This window comes from Pan paniscus, chromosome 10 (assembly GCF_029289425.2).
Source record: "Pan paniscus chromosome 10, NHGRI_mPanPan1-v2.0_pri, whole genome shotgun sequence".
NCBI classification, from domain to species: Eukaryota; Metazoa; Chordata; class Mammalia; order Primates; family Hominidae; genus Pan; species Pan paniscus.
Window position 1 is genome coordinate 79,989,748 of NC_073259.2, and position 17,541 is coordinate 80,007,288.

Below are 17,541 nucleotides of genomic sequence, written 5' to 3' on the forward strand. Positions count from 1 at the left end.
TAACCTCCTCTACAGATGAGTCCCCGTCAAGCCACATATGTCAGATGACTTGAATGTTTTGAAATTCAGGCATCATTTAGATGGTTGTTAAGTTGCTGTACTAATGTGTGAGTTTTTGTTTGTAAAAAAATTTATTAAATCATTGTGCTCTGTAGCCTTGGAAATGTTTTTGAAGTTCATTCATTACAATGTCCAGCCAAGGAAACATCTCTGTATTTAGTTAAGTTCGGACTTTTCTGTCCCTTTGGGTTTACATATGCTGCTTTCTTTCCTGGTGAAAATTTTGGTTACAAGTGTGACTGAGTGACGATGTCTAGACAAGGATCAGGAAAACTGAATTGAGAAAATTAGAAAAAAGAAACCCTTATATGTAAATTGTACATAGGAATAATTGGAAGCTACCAGAAAGTTTGTTAAAATCCTGAATCTTTGCTTTTTGCATAGTAATTGAAATATATGAGACAAGACAAATACATACCTGCCAGACTCTCTGATGCATAACTATTTTTTCCCTAACATTTAAATGTGTGTTTTGCTTTAGGCTGATTGATTGATTTACTCACTTAACAAATATTATTTTTTTGTTTTGTTTTGTTTTGTTTTGAGATAGAGTATCTGTCATCCAAGCTGAGGTGCAGTGGCACGATCTCAGCTCACTGCAACCTCCGCCTCCTGGGTTCAAGCGATTCTCCTGCCTCAGCCTCTCTATTAGCTGGAATTACAGGCACATGCCACCATGCCTGGTTAATTTTTGTATTTTTAGTAGAGACGGGGTTTCACCATGTTGGCCAGGCTGGTCTTGACCCCCTGACCTCAGGTGATCCACCCGCCTCGGCCTCCCAGAGTGCCGGGATTACAGATGTGAGCCACCGTGCCTGGCCTGAACACCTCTGCATTCCAGGCTCCACCCTGGGTAGCAGGGATACAAAAATGAACACAGCAACAAAAATCTCTGCCTTCAAAAAGTGTATATCCTAATAGGGAGACACATTTAGCAGAGTAATATTTTGAATATTTTACTTTTTGCTTTTTTGCCCCGGGCATTACTGATAATATTTTATCATAAATTTATTGAGTGTCCTTTATGGTCTGAATTCTGAAGTCTAATTTTATCAAATGCAGGACTCCCAGACTTTTCTTATGAATTCTTGGAAGTCAGTAAATAAAAATTACATTTGCTTTATCGTTAAACCTTAATTAGAATTCATCATCAACTCCATTTAGTGTGTGTATATATATAATATATATATAGCTATATATATTATATATGTACTAATACTATGTATTAGTGTGTATATATATATATATATATATATGTACTTTCCAAGAGGCCACATGTTTTCGTTTTTAAAAAATCTGCTTAGTGGCTGGGTACTTTGGCTCACACCTGTAATCCCAGCTCTTTGGGAGGCCGAGGTGGGCGGATCACGAGGTCAGGAGTTCAAGACCAGCCTGGCCAATATGGTGAAACCCTGTCTCTACTAAAAATACAAAAATTAGCCAGGCGTGGTGGCACGCGCCTGTAGTCGCAGCTACTCAGGAGGCTGAGGCAGAAGAATTGCTTGAACCTGGGAGGCAGAAGTTGCAGTGAGCTGAGATCGTGCCACTGCACTCCAGCCTGGGTGACAGAGTCAGACTCTGTCTCAAAAAAAAAAAAAAAAAATCTGCTTAGCAACTTCCATTTGACATAGGTGGTATGACACACAGGTTGAAAACAAGACCAATCAAATTAAGTGACTTGGGTTTTTAAAAAATTATTCTTCTCTTTACAGAAGTCTCAGCATATTTGAAATGCTGAGACTTCTTGTTGAAACCCACCAAGCCCGAAAAGCAAAAAGGAGAAACCATTTCAGAGAAATTAAAGCATCAACAACTGGTGTTTATGCAGGAGTCACAAAGTACCCAAACAGCCACATATATCTCAGTTTCATTCAAAACCTGGGAAAGCAAATCAATGGAAGATAATGGAATGGGATTAAAAAAATGTACATATATATGCACATACATACTGGCAATATTCTGGGCATATATATACACTTATATATATTAGTATATATATGCTTATTATATATTATATATTAGTATATATAGCATTCTGGCAATATTCAGAAAAAAAAATATATAGTTGTTTTGTTTTGAGATGGGGTCTCTGTCGTCCAGGCTGAGGTGCAGTGGCACGATCTCAGCTCACTACAACCTCCGCCTCCTGGGTTCAAGCGATTCTCCTGCCTCAGTCTCTCTAGTAGCTGGAATTATAGGCACACGCCACCATGCCCGGTTAATTTTAGTATTTTTAGTATTTTTGTATTTTTAGTTGATGCAGAATATATATATATATTCTGGCAATATTTTTCCAGTCTCAGAGGCATAAGCGATCTTCTTGAATACTCATTGAGTATTTGGCTGTACTTTGTAGACACCTGGATGCAGGTGATGCTATTTCATGAAGGTGGTACCAACTAATATAGTACTAGGTAACACTATGGTCACTGGCTAAAAATGAGAGTCATCAATTACTGATTGAAATTTCTACACACCTGGTGTGACACCTCAGTTGTGAGACGTGCAACAAATGCTTGATAAGAGTTAATTATAAATTTTGTGATGATGAATTTTTTTTTTTAAGTTTTACTTTAGGTTTAGGGGTACATGTGAAGGTTTGTTACATAGGTAAACACATGTCATGGGGTTTTGTTGCACATATTATTTCATCACCCAGGTGTTAAGCCTAGTACCCAATAGTTTACTTTTCTGCTCCTCGCCCTCCTCTCACCCTCCACCTTCCAGGAGACCCCAGTGTCTGTGGTTTCCTTCTTTGTGTTCATAAGTTCTTATCATTTAGCTCCCACTTACAAGTGAGAACATGCAGTATTTAGTTTTCTGTTCCTTCATTAGTTTGCTAAGGATAATAGCCTCCAGCTCCATCCATGTTGCTGCAAAAGACATTATCTCATTTTTTATGGCTGCATAGTATTCCATCGTGTATATGTACCACATTTTTCTCATGCAATCTGTCACTGATGGACATGTAAGTTGATTCTGTGTCTTTGCTATTGTAAATAGTGCTGCAGTGAACTTCTGCATGCATGTGTCTTGATGGTAGAATGATTTATATTCCTCTGGGTATATACTCAGTAACGGGATTGCTAGGTTGAATGGTAATTCTGCTTTTAGCTCTTTCAGGAATGGCCATACTGCTTTCCACAATGGTTGAACTAATTTACACTCCCACCAACAGTGTATAAGTGTTTCCTTTTCTCTGCAACCTTGCCAGCATCTGTTATTTTTTTGACTTTTAAATAATAAACATTCTGACTGGTGTGAGATGGTCTCAGTGTGGTTTTGATTTGCATTTCTCTAATGATCAGTGATGTTGAGCTATTTTTCATATGATTATTGGCTGCATGTATGCCTTCTTTTGAAAAATATTCAAGTCCTTTGCTCACTTTTTAATGAGGTTGTTTTTCTCTTGTGTTAGAAACTGCAATTACTTTTGCACCAATTTAATAAATTGGTTTAAGTTCCCTATAGATGCTGGATATTAGACCTTTGTCAGATGCATAGTTTGCAAATATTTTCTCCTATTCTGTACGTCATCCATTTACTCTGTTGGTAGTTCCTTTTGCTGCACAGAAGCAGTTAAGTTTAATTAGATCCCACTTGCCAATTTTTGCTTTTGTTGCAATTGCTTTTGGTGTCTTTGTCATGAAATCTTTGCCTGTTCCCATATCCAAGAGGGTACTCCCTAGGTTTTCTTCTAGGGATTTTATAGTGTTGGGTTTTACATTTAGGTCTTTAATGTATCTTGAGTGATGAATTCCTTTAAAAAGTTACATTAGATTAAAAATAAGGTTATTCTTATAATAATGTTAGAATAATGTGAACCTCAGTCTTCTATATTCTTAGGTGCTTTCTTGAATAAGAAGGAAAGGGGATAAATTACAAATAGCTCTCTGGAAATTATGCCAAATTCAGGGTATATTTATTGAGGAGTGCAACAAATGCATCTCAAAAATCAAGAAGGAACAAGAGACCACTAGCCTTGATGTTCCCATAATCTTTCTGCAAAGGCCCTGTCTAAATCTTTTTTTTTTTAAAGGATTCTGTGGTCTTATTGATTCAACACCATAAGTTACACTTTAGAAATTAAGGTATAGTTTACATACAGTAAAATTATACATATTTTATTATACTTTAAGTTCTGAGATACATATGCAGAACATGCCAATGAGCTGCTAATTTCTAATGAGTTGCAAAGTTGATGCATTTAATCTCTTCTTATTTGTTTTCTCCAACCGCCAGGTAGAAATGTCAATCAAGACAGAAACACCAAAGGTGGGGAAGGAAAGAAAAGATGAGAGGGACAGTCTATTCCAGGCAGATAAACATCTCTTGAATAAGTGAGGCATCTCCTGCCCTAAGGAACATGTAATGAAATAAAATAGTAAATGAGTTCATTCTTAACTATTTCTATCAGATTCACCCATTCCCTTACCCAATTCTCTGTTATCTTCTGCTCTGTTTGCTCCTTGCCACTGAGAAAATCCGGCTGTTTTCAAAGAACACAATTGGTGTTGTGATTCAGACAGTCTTGCCATCTTGAAGTAAATACTATCAATTGCAGCCTGTCACATCTTCCTCCAATGAATAAGTGAATTGCTTCCCCACACTGAAGTTCTTCTAAAGATAACACAAGGTGAGAAACTGCATCTCATATTAGGAATTCTAGCAGCAAGGACTCCAGGAGGCAGCCAGGATATAGCATCACAATAGAGTATTTTCCAATTCCCCTAATTAAAAAAAATGTGTAAGAAAAATAGCTTGCTGTTGGACCGCTGGAGGAGAAGATCAAATAATAGTTAAACAAAATGAAATCATTGTTGCTTATTCATCTGGCTGTAGAAAGAACTTCCACAATTTCAGTCTCAGTGGGGTATATGTCCCTGAATTTCTGAGTCAAAAATGTGTTTGTTAAACAACTTCAGTCTAATAAGCTCAGGACTCGCACAAAATAACTGTATCTATACCTGCCCTCAATTAGATTTGTCTATGTACTTTCCACTCATTCTTCTCTGCAGGCACAAGGCTGGTTTTTCAGAATCATCTCCCTTTCTCTAGGAAGAGTGGGGTTTAACCATACAGGCAGACAGATGCCTCCCACAGCCTTCAATATTCTCAAAGAAAGTTCTTAGTCATCTCTGAGTAACATAATCCACCAGAGAGTTTTCCCTGTTTTCAAGTTGACATCCCCATGGTGACCATTTTAGCTTTCTAGTACTGCCGTCGCTGAACACTGGTTCCGTATCAATGCTCATACAATCTTAGTTTGCCATTCTTTGACAAGAGGGCAGAATCTACAGTGAATGGAAACTACTGAAAGTCCCATTTGTTTTTCTCCAGTAAATTAAGAACCTGTGAATTATAATTTTGGTGGTTGTTGAGAATGCTGTAATCCTAACAAATTCCATATAAATGCAGGAGACTCTCTAGATATCCAATTATAATATTTACATATAATTATTCTGTTGAGGAGTATCACCTTGTAGCAACATAAAATGGTTTTATTTTTCCCACTCTTTACTTTCAACTGTATTGGGTTGAATTCTACTTTCTTGCTGGGAAGCAAGTTCCTTAGTAACATCTAATTTCCTGTCATTTTCAATTATTAGTGTAGTCTCATTTGGGTATTTAAGACCTGGTCTTTTTCATTTGAAAAATATTAATCTCAAACTTGATTCAAAGTGTATCCTCCCTCTCCCGCAGTTATTTGGAGTGAATGTGTGTGGATGTGCATGTGTTTTTTGGGGAGTTCTCTGGTTCTGAGACACTTTTCCTTCCCTTCTCTAAGACCTATTTCTTCTAGAGTTGGGGGCTGCGAGGAGGGAGGGAGGAGGCTGAGGCCCTTTTACATGCTTGCTGGAATGTCAGTGGTGAGTAGGTCTCAGGCCACACTCACCCTGGTTCTGACAAATCCCTTTCGATAGTGTTCTCTGCTGAAATGGTGTTAGGCATAGTTTACCTGGGGGAGACCACTCCCTCACCTCCACAGCTGCAGAAATGTGCTCTGCCTCCCTTGGCCTTGTCAGTGACATACCATAGCTGGGGCAGCCCTCAGAGCTTCTTCATGACGGTGATGGGGACCACTGTGGTGTCTTTTGCCTCCTGAGAACTGAGCAGAACTGGATGGCATGGGACTTTTCCATCTTTCTCGCAGGCACACCACATTGGGTCCCACATAAATGTCTAGACTTTGCTGGGCATTAGACTTCATGTTCACGTGAACCTCAAATTTCAGAGGACGTATGTCCAGGCTCCCCATGGTACACCATCCTCCCAGGCCTCCAGACACTCTCCCAGGGACTGTCGGTCCCCTGCTCTGAAGTGGTGGCAGCACCTGGAGGCCTGGATCCTGCTGCCCAGTAAGGGTCTGGTTGGGAAAGAAAGTGCCCTACTCCACTTCTCGCAGGTGCGCTCTCAGGGAGCAGCCTGCTGTCTTGACTTTGAGAGGAGGAAAGAAACTGCCCTTTCCCTCAAACACTGACCTCCTCACAATGCTGAGCATCTCTGATTCCCTAGTAGGCTGGTGGATGAGGTCTGGGGAGAGTGTGGTATAGGTGGACGGGAGGAATTTGTTGGTGATAGGGCCATTTGTGCTGCCTCTCACCAAGCCCTGTAAGGAGATGGTTGGCTTCAGCTGCTCGGGAATTTCTCTAGAATGTGGAGTCCTTAGGTAACTTTAGTTTTGGACCAGAGCAGAGTTGTAGGATGCTGGAATATGACTTCTGTTATATATATACATTACAACATACGCCCATAGAAAGATGCGTAACGGGCCGGAAGCGGCTGGCTCACGCCTGTAATCCCAGCACTTTGGGAGGCCGAGGCGGGCGGATCACGAGGTCAGGAGACGAGATCATCTTGGCTAATACGGTGAAACCCCATCTCTACTAAAAATACAAAAAATTAGCCGGGCGTGGTGGTGGGCGCCTGTAGTCCCAGCTACCCCGGAGGCTGAGGCAGGAGAATGGCGTGAACCCGGGAGGCGGAGCTTGCAGTGAGCCGAGATTACACCACTGCACTCCAGCCTGGGCGACAGGGCAAGACTCCATCTCAAAAAAGAAAGAAAGATACATAATGATATACAAGGATATATCGAAGGCCTTGAAAAGACCAGGGCACCCCTCTGGCTCCCTTCTCATACGTGATTTACAAAAAACCCACTAACCCATAACAAATTCAAAGAAATACAACACATTCTGATTTTCCTCATGACTATGATTTTTTTCTCAAATGTCAAATTTCAAAGTCCTAAAAAAATGTGAGTGCCCTGCATTCCTGGTGCCCCAAACACATGTTTGTTTTGTTGAGGAGCCAGGTAAAACCTCACAGTCTTACTGGGAAGGTTAAATGAGTGAATAAAGATGAAAGTACTCTTTGTGATCTACAAATATATCCTAGTATGACATATAATTGTATATGAGATTTTCTACATATGAATACACATACCTATAAACCTTATTTTAGTTTGGTATGTGAAAAATAAGTTGGGATGTGAAAAATCAATTTTACTCCATCAGTCTGGAGTACAATTTTTCATTTAATTTGTGTATACTAATCCATTAAGATTACAGCCAGTCTTCAGCTAGACTGACTAGGTTTTAAGCCTGAATCCATGATTTTAGACAAGCAGCTTAATTTCTCTGAGCCTCACTTTCCTCATCCATAAAATGGAGATAATAACAGTATCTACCTCATGGAATTGTGAGAATCAAATGGGCCAATTCATATAAAAACACTTAACCTTAAACATATGCCTGGCACATAGTAAGCTCTCAAATATCAGCTGTTACTGTATGCTTGTATTAACTACATAGAAAAATGGAAAATTTCTTATTTTTTCTGTATTTTGGATATTTTCAACAGAAACAAAGTAGATAAAACTAGTATTTACTTTGCGATCAAATTGATTTTTAAATATTTACCTTAAAGAGTTACCTGGGGTGTGGGGTTACAGTGGTATGAGAAATCTGTTGATATGACCGGAGGCCGACTTACTTGGGTTTAGGGTAGCAGCAGTGCATTGCACCGGTTTTTAACTCAAAGAGCAGGACAAGTTATCCAGGAGAGACAAACAGAACAGTTGACAACATACATGATCACTCATATTCCCAAGACTGCGAGGCTGGAAGTTCATTATTAAGTAACAGACCTGTATAACTCTTTCTTCCTATCCTAATTTACACTTGATCTCATTCTGCCTGTTGAATATTCAGCTCCCCTCTGAAATGCTGCATGTTTGCAGATTGATGTTGAAGGGAAAATTTTGACCTAACGATTCTTCTCAAGTGGCTTCTCAATATTTCCTTTATTGTCTCAGCCTCATTGCTTTCCTACCTTCTGATCATGCACAGCCCTTATTAGCTTTACTGGCTTACCCAACTCAAACAGATTTAGTTGAATTTTCTGGAACCAGAGGCAGACCATTTATATATTTATTTCCTTACATCTTTTCTATTTTTGTCTTTTCATTTCAAGCTTTCATTCTAAATTCATCACAGGTGCGAGGTCTTAGAAGCCTTGATCTTCCCAGCAAATATTTGCCAGGTTGTAATTTTTTATTTGTTATCAACAGCCAAATTTAAACAAGGCTAATCTTGTTCTAATTTGGTTTGTGGAAGACCTAGTCTTGGTATTCAGAGAAAGCAAATGTGAATTTCTGTTTTTTTCTTCAGTATGTGTTATTCCCTCATCCCTCATGTACTGCAATTAATTCTTTTTAAACAAAAATAATTTGGGGGCAGGAGAAACTCCATTTGGACCTGAGCTTTAAACAGAAAGTATTTTGCCGAGAACACTGAAATATGTAGAGGGTTGGGGAGGAGGAAGGCAGCTAGGGGATCTGTTTGATAGCCTATTCTTGTTATAGTCCTCTATCTCATTTTTCTCTACCTCAGGGGTGCTACTGAATGATCCTAGCTCATTGAAGATGCCCCTCTCACTGCAGCAACCCTGAGTGACAGTTGCTGTCTATGCATGGGTTCCTGTAGTGACCACCTGCTACAGGCTGGATTTGTAGATTGCAGGGGCACAACTCCTAGTTTTACGTGCATATGTTTGGACTTCCATATGTTGTACGTGTATATTTGCTAATTGCAGAGGCAGAATTTCTGACGCATGGCCAGGGTGGGAAGTGAGGGCGTGCTGCAGGTGGCTGTTGAGTATGTCATGAGAGGTTTTCTCAAATCCTGAGTTTCAGAATAGGTATCTTAATCAGAGGCTAAATTCAGATTTGGGTCCCTCAAGCAATAGCTTACAAAAGCACATGTTTGTATTCTCCTCCTTCTACCCATCCCTGGTTGCAGCACGAGGTATGTTCCTTGCCTGTGGCTGCTGGCTGCTATTATATTAGAGCACCAGTTTCTCCTGACTTTCTTTTTGTTGGAGCCTGCAGGTCTTTACCTGGCCAAAAAGTCTCAACTCAAGTTGTGCCTCCTCCAGGAAGCTCTCTCTGACTACTTCAGTCCAGCACGGTGTCTCAATATTCTAAACCAGTCACTAGTACACTACTGTTTACGGGCCAAATAAAGACAATTTTTATTAAAATACACCTATATCCATTTGTTATTGTGCATGGTTGCTTTTGAGATATAGTGGCAGAATTGAACAGTTGTGACAGAGACCATATGACCCACAAGCCTAAAATATTTACTTTTTGGCTCTTTACAGAAAAAGTTTGCTGACCTCATCCTAAATTGAGGGGGCTTAATGTGTGTATCTTTCAGCATGACCTGCAATGAATGCTCCTTATTTTTTGGTTTGCAAAACTTTCACTTTTAAATTCAGCATAGTCTTTCAGTATCTCCCAGACATTTTGGACACTGAACAAATAATCTCAAAATTACACTTGAAGATTGGGGTGAGTCTGGGCAAGGGACAAAAAGAACCCATAAAGCAATTTTATTTTTAAGAGACAAAACATTTATTACTGTTGTTAGGTGTTTGCAGAAAATGCTCTCAGAGAATAGTTTTGTACTTAAACCAGTTCCTTCTAACCCGTAACTATTACTTGTTACTGACCTCAGTTTAAGAACATAAATCTTATCACATTTCTCTAAGGATGCATGAAGATATAACTGAATTAAAAAATAATTTATATGGAAATTCAAATACACATGCACAACATTAGAAGGTTAGCATTTGCTTTAAAAAATAATACTTAATGGGATCCTTTCAGACGCTCATGTGCTCCACTTTGCCAGGGTCTGACTTGTGATAGGTATTGAGGTGAGAAAATACTTAACTCAGTGATTCAAAGTTAGATTCATTTAGTTTCTTCTCTCCTGCCTAGTGGTCAGCCCATTCCCAGGGTGGAGTATACTGAAGAAGAAACTAAAACTTGGGGTGTTGTATTCCGGGAGCTCTCCAAACTCTATCCCACTCATGCTTGCCGAGAGTATTTGAAAAACTTCCCTCTGCTGACTAAATACTGTGGCTACAGAGAGGACAATGTGCCTCAACTCGAAGATGTCTCCATGTTTCTGAAAGGTAAGATTTCACACAGGCTGTCTCTTATTAGTCAATATCCTCAATTGCCTTCCAAGGACACAGGTTGCAGCAATGGCTCTTTTTCCAAAAAAGGAAAAACAGTGATTTAAAAAATTGTTGGCTTTGAGCCAACAATTACCTGCGGCCACCTGTGGGAAGCAGAGCAGGGACTCAGCTGTTTTTGCAGCTCAGGAGCTTGCTGAGGCCTCTTTGTGGCTGGTTGTTGTAAATGGTAAGGCCCAAAGGATATTTGCAAGTTCAGCTCTGAGCTTCTTCTGATCCAGGAGCTGCTGTGCTGGGCTACATGAGTATGAAATGACCTCCAAAAGTGCCTTTTTATTTGCTTTGTTAAAAAGTATATACTGAATGATGATATTTTATGGATAATGTTGAATATTAGTGACTTTCCTCTAGGAGAAATCAGGCAACTGTCAGAGGCGTTTGGACCAGAGCAACTCCTTCTTGAATAGGGGCTGGGTAGAATCAGGCTGAGACTTATTGGGCTGCATTCACAGGAGGTAAGGCCTTCTAAGTCACAGGATGAGATAGGAGGTCAGCACAAGATACAGGTCATAAAGACCTTGCTGATAAAACAGGTTGCAGTCAAGAAGCCAGCCAAAACCCATCAAAACCAAGATGACGATGAGAGTGACCTCTGGTCATTCTCACTACTAGTTATACACTAATCATAAGGCATTGGCATGCTAAAAGACACTCCCACCAGTGCCGTGACAGTTTACAGATGCCATGGCAATGTCGGGAAATTACCCCATATAGCCTAAAAAGGGGAGGAACCCTCAGTTCTGGGAATTGCCCGCCCCTTTCCTAGAAAACTCATGAATAATCCATTCCTTGTTTAGCATATAATCAAGAAGTAACCATAAAAATGGGCAACCAGCGATCCATTCCACAGCTCTGCCTATGGAGTAATCATTCTTTTATTCCTTTACTTTCTTAATAAACTTGCTTTCATTTTATGGACTCACTCACTTTGAATTCTTTGCGTGAGATCCAAGAATCCTCACTTGGGGTCTGGAATGGGACCCCTTTCTGGTCACACAACTAGTCAATAAATCAATCAACTAATTGATCAATACTTTACATTATAATTTGTGTGTCAGGGATTGTACTTGTTGCTGATGTTACACTAGTGAACCCGATGAATCATACAGTACATCATTTCACACTCTCTGTGGGTCCCTTCACTGACAACACCCCCCTGGAACAATAGCTGGGAAATAGGCTTGTGAGGGGTTGGGGGAAGAGGCAAAGTTTCACGGTGGTCCCGCTTTCTCCTCTGTTTTTCCTTGTGCTTAGGTCCTTGGATTCTCTGCCCTTTTCTCTCTCTTCTTTCAAGTGCTGTAGTTCCAAAAGCAAAAACTTCATTGCCTGCTCTCTTTCCTGGAACTTGCTTTCTTGCTTGTCTCCCCAGTTTCTATCAGTACTGTTTTTTCTAAACTCATCAGGCTTGCCTCTAAGGACTCCCCTGAATTCCTACCCACTTTATCCCCCAATCCCATACTCAGTCCTTCTTTGTGTTAGTGTGCAATTATAGCTGTAACACATTACCACAAACTTTGTGACTTAAAACAACATGAGTTATCTCACAGTTCTGGAGCTCAGAAGTCTAAAATCAGGGTGTTGACAGGGCTTATTCCTTCTGGTGGCTTCTGTGCCCTGGCCTTTCCCAGCTTCTAGAGTCCTCCTGCATTCCTTGGCTCATGGACTCTTCTTTGCATCACTCCAACCTCTTGCTTCCATTGTCACATCTCCTTCTCTGACTCTGACCCTTCTGCCTCCCTCTTATAAGGACTCTTATGATTATATTGGCCCCACCCAAATTATCTAGGACAGTCTCTCCATCTCAAGATCCTTAAGTTAATAACATCTGCAAAGTCTCTTTTGCCATGTAAGGTCACATACTCACAGATTCAGGAGATTAAGACATAGGCATCCTTGGGGGGCCATTACTTAGCCTACCACAGTCTCCCCCTGTTGCCACTTATGGCTTCATGACATGTGGTAAATCTGTCCTTTTCTTTCTGTTCTACTGCTATCATCCAAATTGAGGTCCTCATCATTTTATAAACTTGATGCCTATATTTTCTTCCCTTAACTCTCCTGCCCACTGCCCATAAATGTTACTTTCTAAAACATTACTTTTTTTCCTGACATCTCTGCTCAGAAACTATCATTGGCTCCCTCTTGTTTTCACTGGGACTGGCAAACTTTTTTTGTAAAAGGCCAGATGGTAAATATTTTAGGCTTTTCGGGCCAAGAGGCAAAATCAAGGCTATTATATAGGTACTTTTATAGCCATTTAAATATATCTATTAAAAATATAAAAACCGGCTAGGCACGGTGGCTCACACCTCAGCACTTTGGGAGGCCAAGGCAGGCAGATCACTTGAGGTTAGGAGTTCCAGACCAGCCTGGCCAACATGGTGAAACCCTGTCTCTACTGAAAATACAAAAATTGGCTGGGCGTGGTGGTGGGCGCCTGCAGTCCTAGCTACTTGTGGGGCTGAGACATGAGAATCACTTGAACTTGGGAGGCAGAAGATGTAGTGAGCTGAGATCACGCCACTGCACTCCAGCCTGGGTGACAGAGCGGGACTCTGTCTCAAAACAAACAAATGAACAAACAAACAAAACTATTCTCACTTTTGGGGTATACAAAAACAGGCAGTGGGCTGGATTTGGCCTGCAGGTGATAGTTTGCTGATCTCTGTTTTACACGCTCAAGTCTGAACAGCTCAGCCTTAATGTGAGGCCCTGACCCAGGTTTCCAAGTTAGTTTCCTGCTGCAACTGCCCTGTACAAATCCTCTGCCCTTGCTGTGGGCTCTCTTTACCGTTGCTTAAACTCTGTTCCTTACTAGAAAATTTCATCTCTTCTCCACCTACTCAAATTCTACCTATTCTTCAGGACTCAGAGCAAGTCCTGCCTCCTTCATGAATCTTGATTATAGAAGCCACCATGATCTCTCCCACTCTGATTTCATTCTATGTTATGTGTGAACATCATCTACTATATTTGTTACTGAGGAAAAGAGATTGAGAACTACCAATCAGTATCACTTAATTAGCACCTAATTACCTCATGCCTTATGTTGTTAACTAGACTGTATTCTCCTGTCATCTTCTTCTTTGTGTCCCACAGAGCTATACGCATATTACCTCTTTACCAAGAGCTCCTTATATCGAGATGGCTTTTTACTGCATTGTTCCCCAAACCCCAATAGTTAGAATATCACCTCATAAATACTGTTGTATTTGCCCCCCAAATTAATATTCTTATGAGAGGCAGTATGGTATAGTGGCTTGGACCATAGACCCTGGATGTAGAATGTCAGGGCTTGAGTCCCCACTCTGCCCCTTCCTAGCTATGTGACCTTAGAAGAGTCACCTTAACCTTTCTGTGTCTCTGTTTCCTCCTCTGTCAATGGAGACAGTAATTTTATCTACCTCACAAGGTGGTTGAGAGGAGAAATTAATTGATATACCTTAAAGGCCTAATGTGCCTAACACATTAAGCATAGCAGAGTCTTAGCTATTTCCTTTGTTATTGTTTTCCACAACCCTTGGTGAACTGGATATATCGCCTAGTTTGTATCACGCACTGGCATGTAGATAGTATGATGTAAGTATAGGTGTCCTTATATCATTTCATTGACTCACTTTTAAAATACCTAATTTATTTAAAACATAAACTTTTAAAGCAATGGTATCTACAGATTCAAAGTTCTTGATGTCATGGTTTTATATTTTTTCTAATTCACATAAAAATAAAATACATAACTATTAAAAAAAAATGTTCCTCTGTGTACTGTTACATATGTCCCACATGTGGGTTATACTGGCTTAATTGATGTAATATGGAAAAAGAAGGAAATACACTTATCTTTTTGATATTCACCGGGGAATAATCCAAAGTGAAGGCTTTTGGAATGAACGTAGTGCTGTTCGAATTACGGGTCTGAGGAGGCCTGAGAACAGGTTATTTCCAGCAGGAACCAGAAGACCCAGGATGGGCCTGTTTTATAAGCTTAGTTGGTTCTTGCCTCTTAAGATCATTTTCAACCATTGTGTGGTACTCTCCTAATGAGTTAAAGGAATAGCCTTCCAGGACATTATGCTAAATGAAATAAGCCAGACACAGAAAGAAAAATACTGCATTATCTCATATGCGGAATTTGGAAAAGTTAAATACACAGAAGCAAAGAATAGAACAGTGGCTACAAGGGGCAGGAGGTGGAGTAAGTGGGGAGATTTTGGTCAAAGAGTACAAAGTTGCAGTTAGATAGGATGAATAAGTCTAGAGGTCTTTTTTTTTATAATTATTATTTTTTAGATAGAGTCTTGCTCTGTTGCCCAAGCTGGGGTGCAGTGGCGTAAGCTCGGCTCACTGCAACCTCCACCTCCTAGGCTCAAGCAATTCTTGTGCCTCACCTGTATTCCCCAAGTAGCTGGGACTACAGGTGCATGCTGTCTATGCCAGCTCATTTTTTTATTTTTAGTAGATACAAAGTTTTGCCATGTTGCCCAGGTTGGTCTCGAACTCCTGGCTTCAAACCATCCACCCACCTTGGCCTCCTAAAGCACTGGGATTACAGGTGTGAGCCACAGTGCCTGGTAATCTAGAGATTTAATGAACAGCATGAGGACTGTAGTTAATAATATCATATTACATAAGGGAAATTTGTTACTAAATTTTATGTGCTCTTACTACATGCACACACACACACATAGACACACGCACACGCATGTGCACATATAACTATATGAGAAGAAAGATATATTAATGAACTTGAATGTAGTAATCATTTCACTATTACAGTAAATCCTCACTTAACGTCATCGATAGGTTCTTGAAAACTGTGGCTTAAAGTGAAACGATGTATAACAAAACCAATTTTTCCCCTCATCAACATTATGACAATACAATGTTGAAGGAAATGATGTTATTCTGGGCACTGCTTTATGTCATTCACTTAAAGTCGCAATTTTCAAGAACCTATCGACGATGTTGAGGACTCATTGTATGTGTGTATCAAAACATGAAGTTATACACCTTAAATATATACAATTTATATTAAAAAATAGAACTGCTCTTGTGAGAAGAGAACAGAACATAAAGCAGCCATTTAAAAATAGTCATGTGCTACATATAGACTGTTTGGTCAACAATGGACCTCATGCATAGTGGTGATCTTATCAGATTATAATACTGTATTTTCACTGTACCTTTTCTATGTTTAGAATGTTTAGAGACACAAATACTTACTAATGTGTTACAATTGCCTACAGTATTCAGTATAGTAATGTGTTGTACAGATTTGTAGTCTAGGAGTAGGCTGTACCATCTAGGTTTGTGTGAGTACACTCTATGAGATTTACACAACAAAATCACCTAACAATGCATTTCCTAGAATGTATCCCCATTGTTAAGCAATGAACGACTCTATACAACATTTTAATAAAATGCATATTAAAAAAAAAAAAGAATAGCCCTTCTGCTGTAAGTTTTCTGGGCCTTCCTGAGAAGAAAACATTAAGTAGCCCTTAGACTGAGAACACTGATGACTCACAACCTAATTGAATTAGTGGTATAGGGCAGGTTTATAGACTTTATTGCATTCTTACTTTGTTTCCTCTTACCATAAGCCAATAGAGCAAGTAGGGCTTTCGTGTACCTCTTCAAATCATGATAATTTATATAACATCACAGAAAACAATATAGAGTGAAGGAGTTAGCGGGTATTGGCAATAGAAAGCCTCAGTATGAACTGATTTGAAGATGCTAGTGAAGGGGGTGCTTAGCTGTGTGTCACTGAACACATGCACACAGAAGAGATCCCTAGGTATGTCTCTTAGAAAGATACCCGGTAATGTGCGGTAAGCATCACTTTCGATTGTAATCAATTTATCTGAGATTTCTTATCCTAATTGGGCTTCTGAATTTAAATCTCTAAATACTTTTTTCACCCTTCTTTTCATTTTCTTGAATGTTTTGTTCTCCTGGAAACCGTCATTTGAGAGTGATTTTAGTCATCAGAAGCACCAAACATGATAGCTGTTAACAGTATATGTCACTCAGTTGTCAAGAGGTTTATGACCTTGATTACTTTGTTTCTGGATCTTCCTTATAAATAGTAGAAGCTCCTGCTTGGGCCCTCAAGTCTTGCTGGGTTAATATTTAGTTGGCTTTTTCTGTTGCCTTTTTAGAAAGGTCTGGCTTCACGGTGAGGCCGGTGGCTGGATACCTGAGCCCACGAGACTTTCTGGCAGGACTGGCCTACAGAGTGTTCCACTGTACCCAGTACATCCGGCATGGCTCAGATCCCCTCTACACCCCGGAACCGTGAGTACTTACATTAAAGCCCAGGCCACCACACCATAAAGTGGTCAATGATCCCTTTACTTGAAAATGACTTAGGCCCTGTTTTACCTCCAAACTAATTTCCTTGAGCTAGTGAGAGTCACATCACTCACCTAAAGAGAAAAGGGCTCACTGAAGGATCAGACTCCTCAGCTGGGTCCGTGGGGGCCCCTGATATTCCAGCTCTGGCTCGATGCTCTAGCTTTATCCCAACACTGAGCCATCTGCTTGGCCAGATCTCCATTTCTGCTGATGAAGAGAAGGCACAGAAGTGTAAAGTAGACACTGACACATGGTCAGAACATGTGAGGCTCTCTCATTAGGAGGCCTCTTTCATGTGAAGGAGGTTCATGTACACACACCATAGCAACTCATTACTAATCCCCTCTCATCTCTTTCATCACCTCCAAACTCAGAACTCTGTGCTTTGCTCTCCCTGCCATTTTAGTTTCTTGAACACTTCTCTAGTCCTGCCCGCCACCTCCAGATATAGATGAGGTTTGTGATTCTTCTCTGGTTCTGTCAGTTTTCCTTTGGGGCTTTTATCCATTCTCTCCTGGACAATGGGTAAGCTAGGAGTGGGGAGAGAAGCTAAGAGGTGATGCTACACTTCTC

The 17,541-nt window shown here is 40.2% G+C and overlaps 1 protein-coding gene across 1 annotated transcript in view; it reads left to right on the forward strand.

The window, feature by feature from the left end:
* Window positions 1–17,541, forward strand: part of TPH2 (tryptophan hydroxylase 2) — a 96,381-nt gene that overhangs the window by 23,337 nt on the left and 55,503 nt on the right. The window contains exons 6-7 of the mRNA XM_003832903.5: window positions 10,349–10,545; window positions 16,773–16,908. Coding sequence (XP_003832951.1) covers window positions 10,349–10,545; window positions 16,773–16,908 — 333 coding nt within the window. The remainder of the gene's footprint in view (window positions 1–10,348; window positions 10,546–16,772; window positions 16,909–17,541) is intronic.